Source organism: Trichechus manatus, unplaced genomic scaffold (genome assembly GCF_000243295.1).
Source record: "Trichechus manatus latirostris isolate Lorelei unplaced genomic scaffold, TriManLat1.0 scaffold00100, whole genome shotgun sequence".
Lineage (NCBI taxonomy): Eukaryota > Metazoa > Chordata > Mammalia > Sirenia > Trichechidae > Trichechus > Trichechus manatus.
Window position 1 is genome coordinate 9332609 of NW_004444036.1, and position 18475 is coordinate 9351083.

At 37.8% G+C, this 18475-nt stretch overlaps 1 protein-coding gene across 2 annotated transcripts in view; it reads left to right on the top strand.

Moving 5' to 3' along the window:
• The window catches only part of POLA1 (DNA polymerase alpha 1, catalytic subunit), a 312753-nt gene that overhangs the window by 26926 nt on the left and 267352 nt on the right, over positions 1-18475 (top strand). The window contains exons 12-22 of one of the 2 annotated variants that reach the window (XM_023737298.1): positions 776-892; positions 2085-2159; positions 3033-3171; positions 3989-4143; positions 6678-6762; positions 8058-8119; positions 9570-9659; positions 12374-12490; positions 16272-16447; positions 17103-17232; positions 17724-17843. In XM_023737298.1, the coding sequence (XP_023593066.1) occupies positions 776-892; positions 2085-2159; positions 3033-3171; positions 3989-4143; positions 6678-6762; positions 8058-8119; positions 9570-9659; positions 12374-12490; positions 16272-16447; positions 17103-17232; positions 17724-17843 (1266 nt within the window). The remainder of the gene's footprint in view (positions 1-775; positions 893-2084; positions 2160-3032; positions 3172-3988; positions 4144-6677; positions 6763-8057; positions 8120-9569; positions 9660-12373; positions 12491-16271; positions 16448-17102; positions 17233-17723; positions 17844-18475) is intronic. The other variant, XM_023737299.1, reaches the window with a different exon arrangement.

The window sequence follows — 18475 nt, forward strand, 5'->3', positions numbered from 1 at the left end:
CTATAGGACAGGGTAGAACTGCCCCATAGGGTTTCCAAGGCTGTAAATCTTTACAGAAGCAGACTGCCACATCTTTCTCCTACAGAGCGGCTGGTGGATTCGAATTGCCAACCTTTTGGTTAGCAGCCGAGTGCTTAACCATGGTGCCACCAGAGCTCCTGTAGCATCTCTGTTAGATGTTGAGAAAAGCTAGAGAAATGAAGACTCAGTTTTTCAACTTGTTAGAGTATAAAAGTGTCTGAGTTTTACTATACAATGCTCCTTTCTCCCCATTCCTCATTTCCATAATTGGGGTTGAGAGGATATGACTAAAATGTGACATGGCATTTGGCCCAGTTTTCACGCTTGTGCTGCATAGGCAGCAGTACCATTCCGTCTATGGGCACTGAACAAAGTCAGTGCCATTTACTCCTCCTTTATTGGGACTTAACATCCCCACTCCCCTCCCAAGCCCATCCTTTCCCCATCTAAATTAAACTGTGGAGCTTCTTGGTCAGGATTTTTACAATATTCTCCCATTTCGTAGGGCTGATAATCTTTACCTCTCTGATTTGCTTTTATGATGCCACTAGGAGGAATTAGGCACTGGATTTGGACTTGGTACATTTTTTGGGTCTTTGTGTATCTTTGAACTCACGTATAAGACTGTGCTATATAAATATTTAAACAGTTGAGCATGGAAATTGATTTAGACTTAGATTTTTGGTGGTTGAGAAGATCTTATGTACAGATAACTTTTTCCCCCTTCTTCACTCCCCTCTCCATGGGAGAACAGAAAATTGATCTAAATACAGGGAGAGAAACCGGAACTCCAGTTACCATGAAGGATGTTTATGACGAATTTGATGAGAAGATAGCAGCAAAATATAAATTAATGAAGTTCAAGTCCAAGGTCTGTATTTGGTGAAAAACTTTTTCGAGCTCCATTTATTAGTTGTTTGTTCGTTTCCTGATTCAGCAAATCGTTATTGAATATCTACTTTGTGCAAAATGCCTTCTGCATGGCTATAATTCACTGAATGGAAATTTCATAGGTATAAGTGTTAAAAACAGTGTATTAGATTTGTAAAACTATTTCTTCTTTCTCTCTAAACTGCTTATAAAATAATGTTCATTGGTTTGAATAGGAAGATAACTCATGGCAAATCAGTTGCCTCCAATGCTTACACCAAGTCTTGTGCTCTTATTCAGAAATGGAGAAGAAACTGTTCTGATCTTGTTTGTATTAGTATTGCCAAGTTGTCTTGGTAGAAAGTTAAGTAAGGTTTTATCTTTAAAAGTCAGGGACAATGAGGCTATTTCTGATAGAATAAAAATCTTTTGTTTGTACAATATATAAGATAAGTTGTCGTGGCTTTAGTGAGATAGCTGATGCCTTTGGCCCTAATTATGGGGGCTGTAGCCCTCTGAACATACTATTGATAGTGGTTATAACAAAGGGAGGATCAAGGTGCTGAAGAGAAGGCTCACGGTCTTAACTCGTTGAGCTTTGATTATGGCTGATGGAGCACGTCTTTAAAACTCTAGTGAAGAGCATAGGTGCTGGGGCCCGACTGCTTGTGCTGTAAGCACTAGCCCTTCCACTTACTAGTGTGTGAACTTGGACAAGTGCTCAGGGGCCTCTCTCTGCCTGTTTCTTTATCTGAAAACAGTGTGTCTATTTCAAGAGTTGTTGGAAGGATTAAGTCAATTAATTCGTATTAAGCAATTAGAACGGTCCTTGGCACATGGCAAGTACTCAGTAAATATGAACTATGATCATAATGCTAATTCTTATTTTTCCAGGAAGATAGAGTTGCTTAATATCAAATATCGAATAGTAGCAAATGATTTAATACATTAACACTGTTAAAAATTTTAATCTGTTATTGCCACTCTGGAATACAAATATTTCTAGGTTCTCTAATGTCCAAGATAAGTCCCTGGGTGTTTTAGTCCCAGTTGAAAGAGGAAAGGATGCTTTTTGGCTTTATTTATCTTTGTGTTCCGTAAGGATGCTACATTTGTGATGATTAAATAGTACTTGTCAATTTAATTTGTGAAAAGTTTTTGTCTTCACGAATTTTAAATCTCTACTTACCCAGATAGTGGAGAAGAACTATGCTTTTGAGATACCTGATGTTCCAGAAAAATCTGAGTACTTGGAAGTTAGATACTCGGTAAGTCAAACACAGAAAATTACTGGTTTTGGGTTGAGAATGACATTTCTCTATTTTTATACTTTCAACTGGCTTTCAATTAGGAGTATTGGCAGGGCTCCTCAAGCCCGCAGTTTACTGAGGTGGACTTACAGTAATGAATAATTGAAATGGATAAAATTAAGTACATAGACTACAAGTTCTATTGCCTTTCTCTGCTTTCAAGTGTGCATCTTTAAATAAATAAGTTGAAACAGCACGACTGTTTGTCAAGTGGAATGAATGCCATGTGATGGAGTTGAATATCATTATCTGTTGAAGTGTCCCTCGTGAGCAGTGGAAAAGGTGAGAGAGGAGTGTCAGTAGCATCGCCACAGTGCCACTCTTTATCCTGTGACTGGCAAGGTCATTGCCGTGGGATGTCAGTTAACTGGACCTTAGCCTCTTTTTACCTGTGTTCTAGTGTTTTGATCCCCCAGTGATGGAAAAGGGAAACCTAAGAAATGTTTCTGACAGTGGTGCCAGAAACTACCACAGAAGCGTTTTGAATGTGTCCCATTCTATTGCTTGCTTTCTTCTAATGGAGTGGCACTTGGCGATTCTTTGTCAGTAAGGCATGTACAGCTCTGGTCAGAAATTCTCTTTTGGGGAAGCTTCTTGGCCTATTTTTCTTTTAATGGGTGTCATCAATATGTATTATTTTGTCACTGTGAATTGTTTTTGTTTCCTACTGTGAATTGTTTTGGATTTCATTTGTGGCAAGTTACATTTCATATATATCAGAGGGATTTCTTCTGGTGCTTCATAGAGACGCTTTTGTTTATTTCAAATACAGACTTTGGAAAATGTGAAGTAATAGTTTTAAACAAAAAAGATTTTTTGTTCCTTTTTCAGGCTGAATTGCCACAGCTTCCTCAGGATTTGAAAGGAGAAACTTTTTCTCATGTATTTGGGACCAACACATCTAGCTTGGAACTGTTCTTGATGAACAGAAAGATCAAAGGACCTTGTTGGCTTGAAGTAAAAAATCCACGTAAGCAAGAATTTACTCATAGAATGCTAAGTCAGTTGCTAATAAATGTAGCTTTTAAAAGAGAAATTAAGAGATGTGGTCTATTTATTTCAGTCTGCCCACTTCCTTTTTTATGTTTGTCTCTTCCAGGTGTTCCTTGGGTGAGTATAGGGAATACATTTGGAATCACTTTACCTCGCAGTAATGCCTCACAGTTTAATCTTAGGGAGGCCTCAGTTGGCCCAAGTGACAATTTGGGGTGCAACTCTGATTGTGCTGTGTTGTTTGTATGCATGTCTGCCGTGGCTAGTGTGGCCCAGCTGTTCTACATAGTGAACTACGGGCCTTTAAAGGAGAGGGAGCTTCATGCCCAGTGTGGATATTGCTTTTTTGGCCTGTTACCTGATGTTTTCCCAGTATTTGCATTTATGATACTTTGTTTTGTCTTCCTGAATCCTCTTTCAAATGTTTTATGATTCCTCTAAGGCAGTGTTTTTTTATTTTTTAAACCTATTTGGGATCCTGGATTCTTTGAACATATGTACACATACAGGGTTGAAGAATATCTCAGTTAATCATAAAAACAAAAAACCCGTTACATCAAGTTGATTCCGACTCATAGTGACCCTATAGGACAGAGTAGAACTGCCCCATAGGGTTTTCAAGCCTGTAAATCCTTAAGAAAGCAGACTGCCGTATCTTTCCACCATGGAGTGGCTGGTGGGTTTGAACTTCTGACCTTTTGGTTAGCAGCTGAGCACTTAACCACTGTGTCACCAGGGCTAGTTTTTCTTCTTCACTTAATAGCTGTTAATATGTTATATCTGTTCTCTTCCAGAGCTCTTGAATCAGCCAGTCAGTTGGTGTAAAGTTGAGGCAATGGCTTTGAGGCCAGAACTGGTGAATGTAATTAAAGATGTCGGTCCTCCTCCACTTGTGGTGATGTCTTTCAGCATGAAGACAATGCAGAATGCAAAGATACATCAAAACGAGGTGAGGACCTCATAACAAGCTTTCTCCTGTTCTTGAAGGCTTAATTGGATTTGGGAGATAAAAGCATATGTAATAAATAAATACATACCTAAGGTCCTACCTTAAAAAAAATGAGGTGAGGAAATGGGATAGATTTTGTACCTATGCCTATAGATGCAATACTTACCTGAACTTGTACAGCTTTTCTACAAGTGAAAGTTATTCTTTTTGGAGGGGAAGGAATACTAATTCACTATTTCCAAACTTCATTTTGGAGAATGAATTCAATGTGGTGTTGGATTTTTTTTTAAGAGTTAAATTGCTGACTTATTTTTAAAATTTTTTATTTTGGAAAACTTCGAAAGGACAGAGAGAGAATAACAAAATGAACTCACATATATTAGTCACTCTGTTTAGCAGCTAGCAAGATTTTGGTATGCATCTTTGAAAACATGCACACTTTCTTATATAATTGTTATACCTTTATCATATCTCAGAAAATTAACAGTGATTTCTGGATATTATCTAAAATACACAGCCCATGTTCATGTGATCCTGTTTCTCAGAAATACCTTTTAACAGTTGGTTTGTTTGAATCAGGATTCATATGAGATTCACAGATGACATTTAATTTGTATGTCTCTGAATCTCTTTGAAATGGGAGCAGCTCTCTCCTACCCCTTTCTGGTTCTTTTCAGTGGCATTGACTTGTTGAAGAATCACTGTCAGTTGTCTTGTAGAATGTCCCATGTTTTGTATTTGTTTGCTTCCTTGTGGTGCCGTTGAACTTCTTCCTCTATACTAGGGATCAGCAAACTTTGGACAGTGGGCCAAATCCAGCCCACCACCTGTTTTTGTAAATAAAATTTCAGTGGAACACAGCCATGTCTACTCGTTTATGTACTGTCTGTGGCTGCTTTTGCACTACAACAGCAGAGTTGAGACGTCATGACAGAAACCATACGGCCTGCAAAGGCTGAAGTATTTACTATCTTGCCCTTTATAGACGTGTGCTGACCCTCTGTCCTTCGTATTCCTGTGTACTGTAAGTCAGCTCTAAAGGCTTGGTTAATTTCTGGTTGAACTTCTTTACACATAAAATCCATGAGTCCATAATGATACTATAAACAATAGCAATAACGCATTGGTCACCTGTGAAGGAAGCTAGGGAACAACTCATTATTTTGAAAATCAGTAAATAAAGAAATTGAATCGAAGCATTTTTCCTGACTTTTCCAAACACATATTGTACCTCAGGTAACCAAATAATTCACGAAGGAAGTTTCTCTTCACAGGTTTCCAGTTAGTAAATGATGAAGGGAAAATTGAATATTAACTATTTTGCAATCCAGTGAATCTAGTGAAATAATGGATCTAGGCAGTGATCATCAGTGGCTGCTAATATCATTAAAATAGAGATAACCAGACATTATATATTATATGCCTTTTGATAGAAGTAATCAATCCCATATCTAAAGTATTCTTGCCAAAAAAAAAAACCTAATTTTGATCAAGCCTTCAGATCTGACTGAATTTATAGGCGATATGGAGACAGAGGAAAGTGTTAAAAGACAGTATTGGGATACAAGCAGCAGAATCTGTACTATGGGGCATTCTATAGGACAAGTGACTCGGGTTCTTTACCAAATAAATGGCAGGGAAATAATAGGTGGGCAGGGGTTGTACCTATAGTTTTACATATCAACCAGTTGCAAAGTATGGGCCTTATTTGGTAAATAAAATTGAGACAGTTGAGAAAATATGAAAATTTGAATCTCACCTGGGTATTTATTAATATTAAGGAATTACTGTTAATTATATTAGGTGAGATAATCAGATTATGATATTTTATGTATATATATATATTTAAAATACCATTATCTTTATTCTTGTTACTATGGAGTTGATTCTGAAGTACCTCTGGGTAGATTTGAACCACCAACCTTTCAGTTAGTGTTCCAGCACTTAACCATTTGCGCCACCCAGGGACTCCTGAGTATATATTTTTAAAAAATCATACGTTTTAGATTAGTGGTTCTCAGCTGGGGAGGGGGAGGTTTTGCTCCCCAGGGGACATTTGGCAGTGTCTGGAGACGGTTTTGATTATCACAACTGCAAGGGTATGGGGAGTGCTACTGGCATCTAGTAGGTGGAGGCCAGGAAGCTGCTAAACATCCTTCAATGCACAGGACACCCCCCCCGCCAAACAGAATTGTCTGGCTCAAAATATCAATAGTGCTGAAGTTTAGAAACCATGTTTTAGAGATACATGCTGAAATATTTTTGGGTTTTGCTTCAGAGTAATCTAGGGGGAGGCAGGAAGTGTTTAGGATTATAGATGAGTTGACCATTGAAGCTGGATAATGGGTATATGGGAGTTAATTTTACTGTTCTCTCTACTTTTTTTACTTGTTGAAATATTTTCGTAACAAAAAGGTAAAAAGTGTTCATATGTTCTAAAATAAATGTCTCTTAATATTCTTGGTGGTTTTGGTGAGAATGCAGAATACATAGTAGATGTCTGGTAAGTGATTTTTCTCCTGCTTTCTTTGCAGATTATTGCTGTGGCAGCTTTGGTCCATCACAGTTTTGCATTAGATAAAGCACCCCCACAGCCTCCCTTTCAGTCACATTTCTGTGGTATGTATTTTTATAAGCTGGTTTACTAATGACTTGATTTTAGTTTTCTTATTTTATCTCCAGCTGTTGGATCAGTAACTTGTTTTTCAAAAAAAAAAAATTAAGAGTAGTTAGCGTGTATTGTTAAAGAAGTTTTTTTCAGCTGTGGAAATTAAGTTTTATTGGATTGGTTGCCTCCTATCCAGCTGGCTTATTTTGTTTTAGGAGCAGGAGGTGGCAGTTTGATTATACCTTTTTTCTGTTCCAGTGGTTACTCTTTTGGTATTGAGCATTGTAGAGGAGTTTTTTCCTGGATCAAGTTTATGCTTTAACTGTTTTCTTTTCGTGATAAAATTCGAAAGGCCCACCATAGCAGCATGGCCAAAGTTTTCTGTGTGAAGAGGCAAGATGCCAAGGAATCAATGAATAGTTACCTAGTTTGGGAGGAGGTGTAGTGATAGTCAACTGGAGTCCGGTCATACTACGCATAAAATTATAAAATTCTGTATGAGCCAGGCTCCAAGGAGGATTCTGACATATTGCATGTTGAGAGCTTAGCCAGTGAAATATGCATTTTGTAGTAAAAGAAGGGAATAATAACACTTTTGCCCTGTTATGCTTCCTTGGATCTTTTCTAGTCCAGAACTAGAGATGAACTTGGGCAGCATCTCCCTTGGATGTTATGAAAGTAGGACTAGGAAATGTGCAGAGAAGGGAGTGTACAGTATTATTGCGGTGAAGTTTTACCCTGTAGGTAGGGTGGAATACATGGAACAAAATGGTGATGAGAATAGCCTAAAAAGTATGTGGAAGGGTATTTAATTGATTCATGCTTCTGTGTTTTATAGAGCAATCATTAGCACATTTCAACATGCATTTATTCACCTTCTCTGTGTACGTCACTGTATGAATGGTTGGCGTGAATGGCAAGGAACTCATAGTGTAGTAGGGGAAGCTTTGGTCATCTTTACTTTTCTAACTTTGAGGAATGGAATTCTTCCATTGTATGCTGGTTGGAGGTTGTGGCGGGGGTTCCTTTGGGAAAGACTTCTATACATTTTCCATTCTGGCGTAGATAAATAGCAAATGTTTTGTCAAAGCAGTTTTAACAATCGTAGGGTCATAGGGATTTGTGCTTGGCTATTCTTTTGAGGTCCAATAACCTGACCCATGGAAATACTTGACCCTCAACCCTTTAGGGATTGGGAGGAATTTATTTAAATTTAAGATTGTTTTCATTTGGAAACATGCAGTGTATGTGTACCTGAAACTGGACTAAGATGGGTGTTGGAATCTTTATTTTTCCCTTCTCACAGTTGTGTCTAAACCAAAGGACTGTATTTTTCCACTTGCTTTCCAAGAAGTCATTAAGGAAAAGGTAAAGAACGTTTTATTTATTTATAATATGAAACATTTATTTGTTTGGAAAGAGAAAAGAAGGATGATATGAGCTAGTAGAAACAGGTTATTTTACATGTTAATTTATTAAATCTATTCTTGCTAAATTGGACTGTGGTAGTAACCTGTTCAAAAATGTACTAGAAATATGAAGTTAGAAACATTATTTAACAATGTTTAAATGTTTCATTACCTGAAAATAATGGGATTCTGTACTATATTAGTAAATGCATGTAGACTCAACCCCTTCTGCATATAACTTAATCGGAAGCTTTTCCGAAGTGCACAGTCACGTGATTACTGTTCTGGGAGCGTCTTCCCAGCTTGCAGGAAGCCAAGTGGAGTGGGGAATATTGTGGATATTAAAGGGACATGTAATGGAAAGGTTGATGGGGGCTGGTCAGATTTGATCAGTGATCTCTAAACTCCCAGTATACTCCATGAAGTTTTCACAGTCCTTGATTAAATGGAAAGAAAAAGTAGTATAATGTAGAGAATTTTTCACAAAAGTAAATATATTCAATGCCACGAACTTTTTCTTTAAAAGAGTATGTCATTTCTTTTGTGAAATGATGGCTTTGGTAAATTTGTAGTTTTTTTTTTTTTAACGGTCTTACTTGACGAAATGAAAAGTCAGCAACCTTCTCAGTTTCCACTTATTTTCAGTTGGCTTGAGAAGCCCAGTAGTCTAGGGGAACTGTTGGATCAGGCTATTATTTGTGATGTGCCCTGAATGGTTGATCCAAATAAAATGACCTAGGAAAAGTCCGTTAGAATCAAATTGATATTTTTTGAAACCATGTTAATGGTAGAAAACATAGCCGTCAACTTCCATTTTAAGAGATGTTTAAAAAGAGTGAACTTTTTCAATACCTGATTTATATTCTGTAATCCAAGTGGAAGGAAGCCTTTTGTACAGGATACATCTTATTTATACTTAAGACACTTGTAATTCTTAAATGTATATTTGTTTATCATCTAGCTTCTTATTTATAGGTTCTTGAACCACTGTTTGAGATTAATTTCTTCAGACCTTGGCATTTCTTTGTAGGGTAAATAGATAAACAAGTCTACCAGGGGTTATATAGGAAAGTAAGTAATATTTTTGATAGATACTCTGATTCATATGCTATAAAATGTGTCTAGATGCACAAGTGTGTCCCTATGGAGGGACATTTCTGCCCTTGATGTTGCTCAACACTTAAAATTTTGCTTCATTCACATGCTTATTACTAGGATGAACTCCTCAGAGACTGTGCAATTATTACTGTGAAACCTAGAATGAGGAATTTCACGGCTGCATTTAGTTTCTATAGGTTTGAAATGGATGGTTTCTTTTAACCCTAAGAAATCTTACCCTTGTTGAAAAAGAGGCCAGGTACAGTACTTGAGAGTAAAGAGTAAGTGACTGGTATGTTTTTATCTAACAGAATGTGAAGGTTGAGGTTGCTGCAACAGAAAGAACACTGCTAGGTTTTTTCCTTGCAAAGGTTCACAAAATTGATCCTGATGTCATTGTGGTGAGTAGATGCTTGATCATGTTGTAGGGAAGCTGTTCATTCCTTAGTTCTTTTCCGTGTGACTTTATTGGTACTTTTGAGCAGTAAAGAATCTTTGCAGAGTGAAATAACACTATGGACTGGTAGGAATTTATACTTTCTGCTAATGGAAAAAGAAATCCCAACCCACTGAAAAATAGTTTTTTTTTTTCCTCTAATATAAAAGCAACCTGTGAATTATTATTGAAGTTTGGGATACTCCAGTTCGTTTATGCTTAGAGAGCTGCATATATTCTATAAATATATAGTGATGTATATATTTATGTTTTTTAGTATATAATATAAAGTATATTCAGTATATGTGTTAAATGTATACACACACGTATGTGTATTTGTTTATTTTTAAATTTTATTATATGGAAGTAAACTTGTGTAAACTGTTAGTACCTCCAAAATTTTGGCTTTCTGGTGCAGTTGTATAGTGGTCACCTGAGTTAATTCCCTTGCTTTGGTGCAAATCACAAAACTGTAAGTATTTAAATTTTACAAGCTCAGTGAAACCCTATGACATATTCCTTTGAGAGCTCAGGGCTAGGATCATTTCTCGATGCTTACACCAGACAGTGACAGCTAATAATTCATTGAGCGTTGTCTTTGCTCCAGCTCCTAAGAATCGTAAAGCAACATATTGCTTTATTATTTTTTTTCTAGCTGTCCTTAGTTTGTAGGTTCCTTGGTAGGAATTTTTCCTTTTGTCTCTTTTCTGGGTTAATGGATCAAATTAGAGGTTTTTTTTTTTTTTTGGAGGAAGGCAGGTTGTAAATACCTATATTTTAAATGTGGTGTTAGTAATTTTGTTACATTGAGGCCTTGCAAAAATGTTTTGCCATATCCTTCTCCATCTTCACTTTTGCTATTGGATACCTTATCTGGTGATGATGGTATATATAACTAAAGTACCAAGAGGGCCCATGGACTGTTATCATCACTGTTTGCACTCACCTCCCAATCTTTCAGGACCCATCTGTGAAGTGCGAAGGAGATTCTGTCCATAGTGCTCTGCTTGGTGCTCTGGCTCTTCACCAGAGCCTCACCCAGCCTCTAGTAACAGTCTGTCTTGAACCCCAAGGAGATGCTATGGTGCCTAGGATACCTGGCCTGGCTTAGGGTGTGAGAGCCAATTTTGTGTGTAAGAAATCCAGACAGTTGCAAAAGAGAATCCTGATGTGGGCTTGAGTCCCTAATCCCAGGCATGATAATTTGGAAATGAGATTTCATCGTGTCCTTTGGGTCTTTTAATCTAATAGACAACACTGCCATAAATATATAGTGATATATATATTTATGTATTTTAGCATATATATATATATATATATGTATATATACATATAAAGTATATTTAGTATAAATGTTAAATATATACACACATATGTATATTTGTTTATTTTTAAATTTTATTATAAACATATATAACAAAACATTTGCTATTTTAACCATTTTTAAGTGTACAATTCAGTGACATTAATTACATTTACCATGTTGTACAATTATCACCACTATTTCTAAAACATTTTCATCACCCCAAACGGAAACTCAGTACCCCTTAAGCAATAACTCCTCCCTTCCCTTAGCCCCTGATAGCCACTAATAAACTTTGGTCTCTATACATTTGCCTGTTCTAGATACTTCATATGAGTGGGATCATACAATAGTTGTCCTTTTGTGTCTGACTTATTTCACTTAGCATAATGCTTTCAAAGTTTACCCATGTTGTAGCATGTATCAGAACTTAATTTCTCTTTATAGGTGAGTAATATTCCATTGTATGGATATATACCGTATTTTGTTTATCCATTCATCTGTTGATGAGCACTTGGGTTGTTTCCACCTTTTGGGTACTATGAATAATACTGCAACGAACATTGGGGTACAAGTATCTGTCCTTTGGCTCCCTTCAAGTCTTTTGGCTATATATCTAGGAACGGTGGTATATAGTTTTAGTTAAAGTTAATAACAAATCTATTGATTTGATTTATTTTAAACTTCATCTAGTTTTTAAAATAATTATAGGCATGTGAACCATGTTATTCACATGATGGAAATTATTATTATAGAAATGAAAAATGTTACATTTTGGGGATATTTTCCACTCTATACTTTTGTTTCCTTGTCTTTATCAAGTTTCTTGTTTGAACTATTGAGTGATATTGTATATTTATTTTGTTGCCCACTGATTAAGGGACTAAATCAGTTATGTTTGAACTCAATTCTTCAAGAAGAAACTAGATGAAGTTCCTGAGTTTTTAAGAAGTCTTAATGTAAGCTGTCACGCAACACTGGTGGGTTCTCTGTTTTTAAGAAAGCAAAATGGAGTTGTTTGAATATGGCTTTTACTGATCACATAAAAAGTATGGGACATTAAAATTTGCATTTGTCTCTGAGACTGTGAAGCATGAGTTGCAAATTAAGAGACATCCTATGAACCTTGCATCAATTAGGATGAAATAAAGTTTATTCCAGCAATCTGCTTAGCAGCCTTGTTAATGTCAAGGCTAATGAATGCTGCTGATGAATAAATTCCTGAAGAAGAAAAGACCCCCAATCGGAGGTAAGCTCATGATGCCATCAATTAGAGACCAGAAAAAGAAAGAGCAAAGAAATTCTATGCATATGAAGATAAATCCTCTAATTTGCATTTGTTATAATGTTATTGGCTGCCTTTTTTTTCTGACTAGGGTCATAATATTTATGGGTTTGATCTGGAAGTGCTCCTGCAGAGAATTAATGTGTGCAAAGTTCCTTACTGGTCCAAGATAGGTCGACTAAGGCGATGCAACATGCCAAAGCTTGGGGTAATAATCATTTTCAAAATCTTACTTCTTTATTTGGCTTTTTCATACGGAGTACCTACCAGAGCACACACTATGCTTTTCTGAATGGGAATTGGTTATTTTGTAAGAGAGCTTCAGGACATTTTAACTTTGATACTAAACATCTTTTCCTTTGACTCCAACATTTTATTGGTAAAAGCCATTGATAGCTTTTAAAATGAGCTGTTAGAATTTAGGAACAGTGAACAGAGACACCACGTACATGTAACTTCCATGTTGCATTTCTGAAGTGATAGCCCTTAAAGCAGAGTTGCAGGGTTCAGAAATCATTGAGTGTTATCATTCAGGAAGAAGACGGAAAGGAAAAAATGGAAGGGAGCTGACATTGAATGTGTAAGAAGGCAATGGGCTAAGTGCTTTATGTATTAGTTACTCCTCACAACAACTCTGATTTTATTATACAGGCATTCTCACGTGGGTATATAACACATTCAAGATCATGTAGCAAGAAAGGGGAAGAACTGGAATTTGAACCTAGTCCTGTCTTACTCTTTTAAAACTCATCTTCTTTTCATTCCACTAGCTTGTTTCACTGATGGAGGTTTTAGTGGTTTTTGCAGGCAGCACCTTCACTTCCTAAAGCTGACACTGCTCAGTGCTTGACATCTTATTTCACTTAAAGCTTATGAATAAAATGGGCATGTTGCCCCATCAGAAAACTTTTTTGGCTTCATCCCATGCTATGGACATTGCTATGAATGTTCCTATTTCTAAAATGTGCCACAACCCCTCTAATTTGTCTGCGTCTTTGGGTTTTTATGTAAAATGTTTCTGTGCAGTAGTCTACCTGGAAAATATTTTCTTTTGAGATTTATGCCTTTATTTTTCATGCCACAGTTGTCATGATGGTGATTTGAAAGCTGTTTCCTTCTGAACCCATTTTGATTCAAGTATTACTCAGTTTCCCCAATCTTACTTGCTCTTGTTAGGCTACCTTAGTACACTGTACCTTCTCATTTTCTTCTTGCCTAGTTATTTGCATACCCACGGTATAGTAGAGCAGAGTGGTTAGAGGTTCAAATTTTGGAGTTGGTCAGGCCTGGATTTAATCCCAAATCTTCCATTTCTAGCTGTGTGGCCTTGGCTAAGTTACTTTACCTCTCTGTGCCTTAATTTCCGTGTCTGTAAAATGGGGATAATTCCTTCATTGCAGAATAGTTGTAAGGATTATGTGAGAATTGAGAGGACTGTAAGTCCTCACTGAATGTGAGGGAGCTGGTCAAGACACAAGGAAGTAGATCCAGATAACATGACCTTGAAAGCAGAAATGTTTCTGCAAGTGGGTGAGCAGAACAGTAGATGTATGTTGTTGTTAGGTGTCATCGAGTCAGTTCCAACTCATAGCGACCCTATATATACAACAGAATGAAACACTGCCAGGTCCTGTGTCATCCCCATAATCATTGCTACATGTGAGCCCATTGTTGCAGTCACTGTGTCAGTCCATCTCGTTGAGGGTCTTCCTCTTTTCTGCTGGCCCTCTACTTTACCAAGCATGACGTCCTTCTCCAGGTACTGGTCTCTCCTGATAACATGTCCAAGTTACGTGAGACAAAGTCCTGCCATCCTCACTTCTGAGAAGTATTCTGGCTGTACTTCTTCTAAGACAGATTTGTTCCTTCTTCTGGCAGTCCATGGTATATTCAGTATTCTTCTCCAACATCACAATTCAAATGCATGAATTCTTCTTTGGTCTTCCTTATTCATTGTCCAGCTTTCACATGCGTATGAGGCGATTGAAAATACCATGGCTTGGGTCAAGTGCACCTTAGTCCTCAAGGTGACATCTTTGTTTTTGAACACTTGAAAGAGGTCTTTTGCAGCAGATTTGCCCAGTGCAACATGTCGTTTGATTTCTTGACTGCTGCTTCCATGGGTGTTGATTGTGGATCCAAGTAAAATGAAATCCTTGACAACGTCACTGTTTTCTCTGTTCAGTAGTGGACCAGTAAACACTTCACAGAGTGGGACCAACTAGTTTGTGGACAAGGCTCAGCCTATGGACCTCACCTGTTGTAACACTGCTAGTGGGTCCTCAGTCTGGTTGCACTTGGGAGGCTTTATAATCAGGCCCTTCAGGGTGCCTTAGGAATCTGTACCTTTTGTAGTGCTCTCCAGAGGATTCTGCTGCTACAGATGGGATCTGGCTTCCTTTCCTATTCATATGTTTCAGGTGGTAGAATTGTTATTAACTCTTCATCCGGACACTTGCTTGGCTAACTCCTTACTCCCTTCAAGGCTTTCTTTATATGACATCTTCTCTCTCAGGTCTCCCTGACCACCCTATTTAAAGTGGCAATCCCCCCCCAAATTCGTTGTTCCCCTTAGCTTGCTCTACTTTTTTTTCTTTTTCCATATATTTATCGCCTTCTAAAACTATGGTTTCTTTATTTATTGTACTTTAGATGACGGTTTACAGAACAAATAGTTTTCTCATTAAACAGTACACATATTGTTTTATGATGATGGTTAACAACCCCACGACATGCCAACACTGTCCCTTCTTGACCTTGGGTTCCCTATGACCAGCTTAACAACCCCACGACATGTCAACATTGTCCCTTCTTGACCTTGGGTTCCCTATGACCAGCTTTCCTGTCCCCTCCTGCTTTCTAGTCCTTGTCCCTGGACTGTTGTGCCCCATTAGTCTTGTTTTGTTTTATGGGGCTGTCTAATCTTTGGCTGAAGGGTGAACCTTGGGAGTGACTTCATTACTAAGCTAAAAGGGTGTCCAGGGGCCATACTCTTGGGGTTTCTCCTGACTCTGAAAGGCCAGTAAGGCTGGTCTTTTTTTGTGAGTTAGAATTTTGTTCTACATTTTTCTCTAGCTCTGTCCAGGACCCTCTGTTGTGATCCTGGTCAGAGCAGTCACTGGTTGTCTTAGTCACCTAGTGTTGTTATAACAGAAACACCACAAGTGGATGGCTTCAACAAAGAGAAATTTCTTCTCTCACAGCCCAGTAGGCTACAAGTCCAAACTCAGGACATCAGCTCCAGGAGAAGGCTTTCTCTCTCTTTCGGCTCTGGAGGAAGGTCCTTGTGATGCATCAGTCTTCTTTGGTCTGGGAGCATCTCAGCGCAGGAACCTCAGGTCCAAAGGATGTGCTCTGCTCCTGGCAGTGCTTTCTTGGTGGTATGAGGTTCCCCTGTGTCTCTGCTTGCTTCTCTCTTTTATATCTCAAAAGAGATTGGGTTAAGACACTATCTAATCTTGTAAACCTCATCAGCATAACCTCAACACAGTGATAGAATTTACAACACATAAGGAGATCACATATAACCTCATCATAGTGATAGAGTTTACAACACATAAGGAAATCACATCAGATTTACAAAATGGTACACAGTCATACAATACTGGGAATCATGACCCAGCCAAGTTGACAGATATTTTTAGGGAACACAATTCAATCCATGACGGTGGTAGTTGGGCACCATCTAGTTGTACTGGACTCAGTCTGGTGGAGGCCGTGATAGTTGTGGTCCATTGGTCCATAAAACTATACTTTTTTATTCATGATCTTAGTATATCTCAAATGAGGTCAAAAATCTTTTTCTATTTTGTTCACTGCTGTATTCTGAGTCTTTAGAGCAGTGTCAGTAAGTGCTCAGAAATATCTGATGAGTGAATGAAGAGATGTATGAGAGTGTCATTGTAATTTTTGGGCTAGCTTCTAATGTCAGAATGGAGTGTTCTCTTGTCTGCTCTTTCATGGGATTTGCTTTTTATCCTCCTTTGTAGGGCCGGAGTGGTTTTGGTGAAAGAAATGCTACCTGTGGCCGAATGATCTGTGATGTGGAAATTTCAGCAAAGGAATTGATTCGTTGTAAAAGCTACCATTTGTCTGAACTAGTTCAACAGATTCTGAAGACGGAAAGGGTTGTAATCCCAACGGAAAATGTACAAAACATGTACAGGTATGATCCTGTGTGCTTCGGAATTTGTTTGTACTTGAAATTAGCAACAGCCAGAAGCCAGTACTATCCCTAGGCTGGTGAGGCAGGAGTGGGTGGTGCTACTGGAAGGGAAAATTGTCTCCATTAATACTGTCTCCACTACCTTAATAATTTGAACTATTTACCTCTTGAATTATCTCCATTTCCCTCACCTATCTTAGCACCATCTTGTTGTTTCCTAAGAGCAGTTTGGAAATTGATAAGAATTTTAGGTTTCTACCTTAAAAAAGTGGATGTGAGGAGAGGAATTTCTGTCTGTTTTGGTCACAGCTAGGGGATGTAACAGTGCTTGGCACATAGTAGGCATGCAGTACATCTTTACTGGATGGAATGAATAAAAGGATTTAGAGAGTTTTCAGGTTTGTAGTTAAAGTGTAAGTTCATTTTATCTTTGTGGGATTTTTTACGTGTTTTGGAGAGGGGCGTTGGGATCAATGGTAGAAAGGAATTCCTAGTTACATACCAACCTTGCTTTAAGTTGTTTCTAAAGCCAGGGTGCTGTTGCCCTGAAGTTACTTATACCAAAAATTCTATGTAGTATTTTTATGAAGTTCTGATTATAGTCATTGTTTCTTTTAATTACTTGATTCTGTTTCATTCTTCCTTTTCTGTACAGTGAATCTTCTCATCTTCTGTACCTGTTGGAACACACCTGGAAAGATGCCAGGTTCATTTTGCAGATCATGTGTGAGCTAAATGTTCTGCCATTAGCATTGCAGATCACTAACATCGCTGGGAACGTTATGGTAAATTTAACTTAGAAAGGGGGAGAAAGCATTTCCTGTTGGATTCAGTGTTTGCTTGGGGTAGTTGTTATATGATAATGAGTTTAAATGCATGCTTATAAAATGAGTAACTTGTATCCTGAAAGCTGGGCTTCTTTCATAAAAGGAAGAACTGGTTGGGAGAAGGGGAGGAATGCCAGGTGCAGTATGTTGAAATTTGGGTGAACATTAGGATCATCTCTCTAAACATCTGGATGTGTCTGTTTTGTAGAGTGGTCCATTTGGGAATAAAGAAATAGCCAAGTTGTCAGTATTTGAAGCTCTCTTTGTCTTCCTTGCAACCATAATGCTTAAAGAAAACATTTAGAAATAATTTAGTACCTTTTTTTAAGCAACCCTTGTTATTAGAAATAGTTTTGAAGGAGGTGCTATGGTTAAACTTACCAGCTCACAGGTGCTTTTGTTTGTTGTGGTTTTGAGCTCACATTTTAAAAAGAAATTCTGTTTACTAGTCCAGGACACTGATGGGTGGACGATCCGAGCGTAATGAGTTCTTGTTGCTTCATGCATTTTATGAAAACAACTATATTGTGCCTGACAAGCAGATTTTCAGAAAGCCTCAGCAAAAACTGGTGGGTCCAAAATTGGGTGGTATTTTGCTTTTTCTTATCCCCCCCCCCTTTTATTATTTAGATAGCTTTTCTTTGCTGTGATAACATCTGCTTCCAAAATAATTAAGCCACTGTGTACTGTAGAAATGGTTTCAAGTTTATTCCATTGTCATTCCCTTCTCCACTTTTCTCTGTACAGATAAAAATTATTTGTGAAATGTGAGTTTTTTTAAGGGAGACATTAGGCCTCTCTGATGAGTGACCATACATGTCAAGTGTTTTGCCACCTTAACCCTGCCCAAAGTGAAGTACCAGTTAACCCTTTTATTTCCTTAAGCCTATGGATTTGAGCCTTTATTTTTATGTTGCATTTTTATGTACTAGTATGATTACAGATCCCTGGTGGCACAGTGGTTAAGAGCATGGCTACTAACCAAAAGGTTGGCAGTTCACACCCACCATCCGCTCCTTGGAAACTCTGTGGGGCAGTTCTACTCTGTCCTATGGGGGTCGCTATGAGTTGGAATCAACTTGACGGCAGTGGGTTTTTTGTTTGTTTGTTTTAATATGATTATGGTCACCACAATAGGTTTCTGAATTAGCCTCTACCGTATTGGAAGGAAAGCTTAATTTACCTACTGTTTACCAGCACT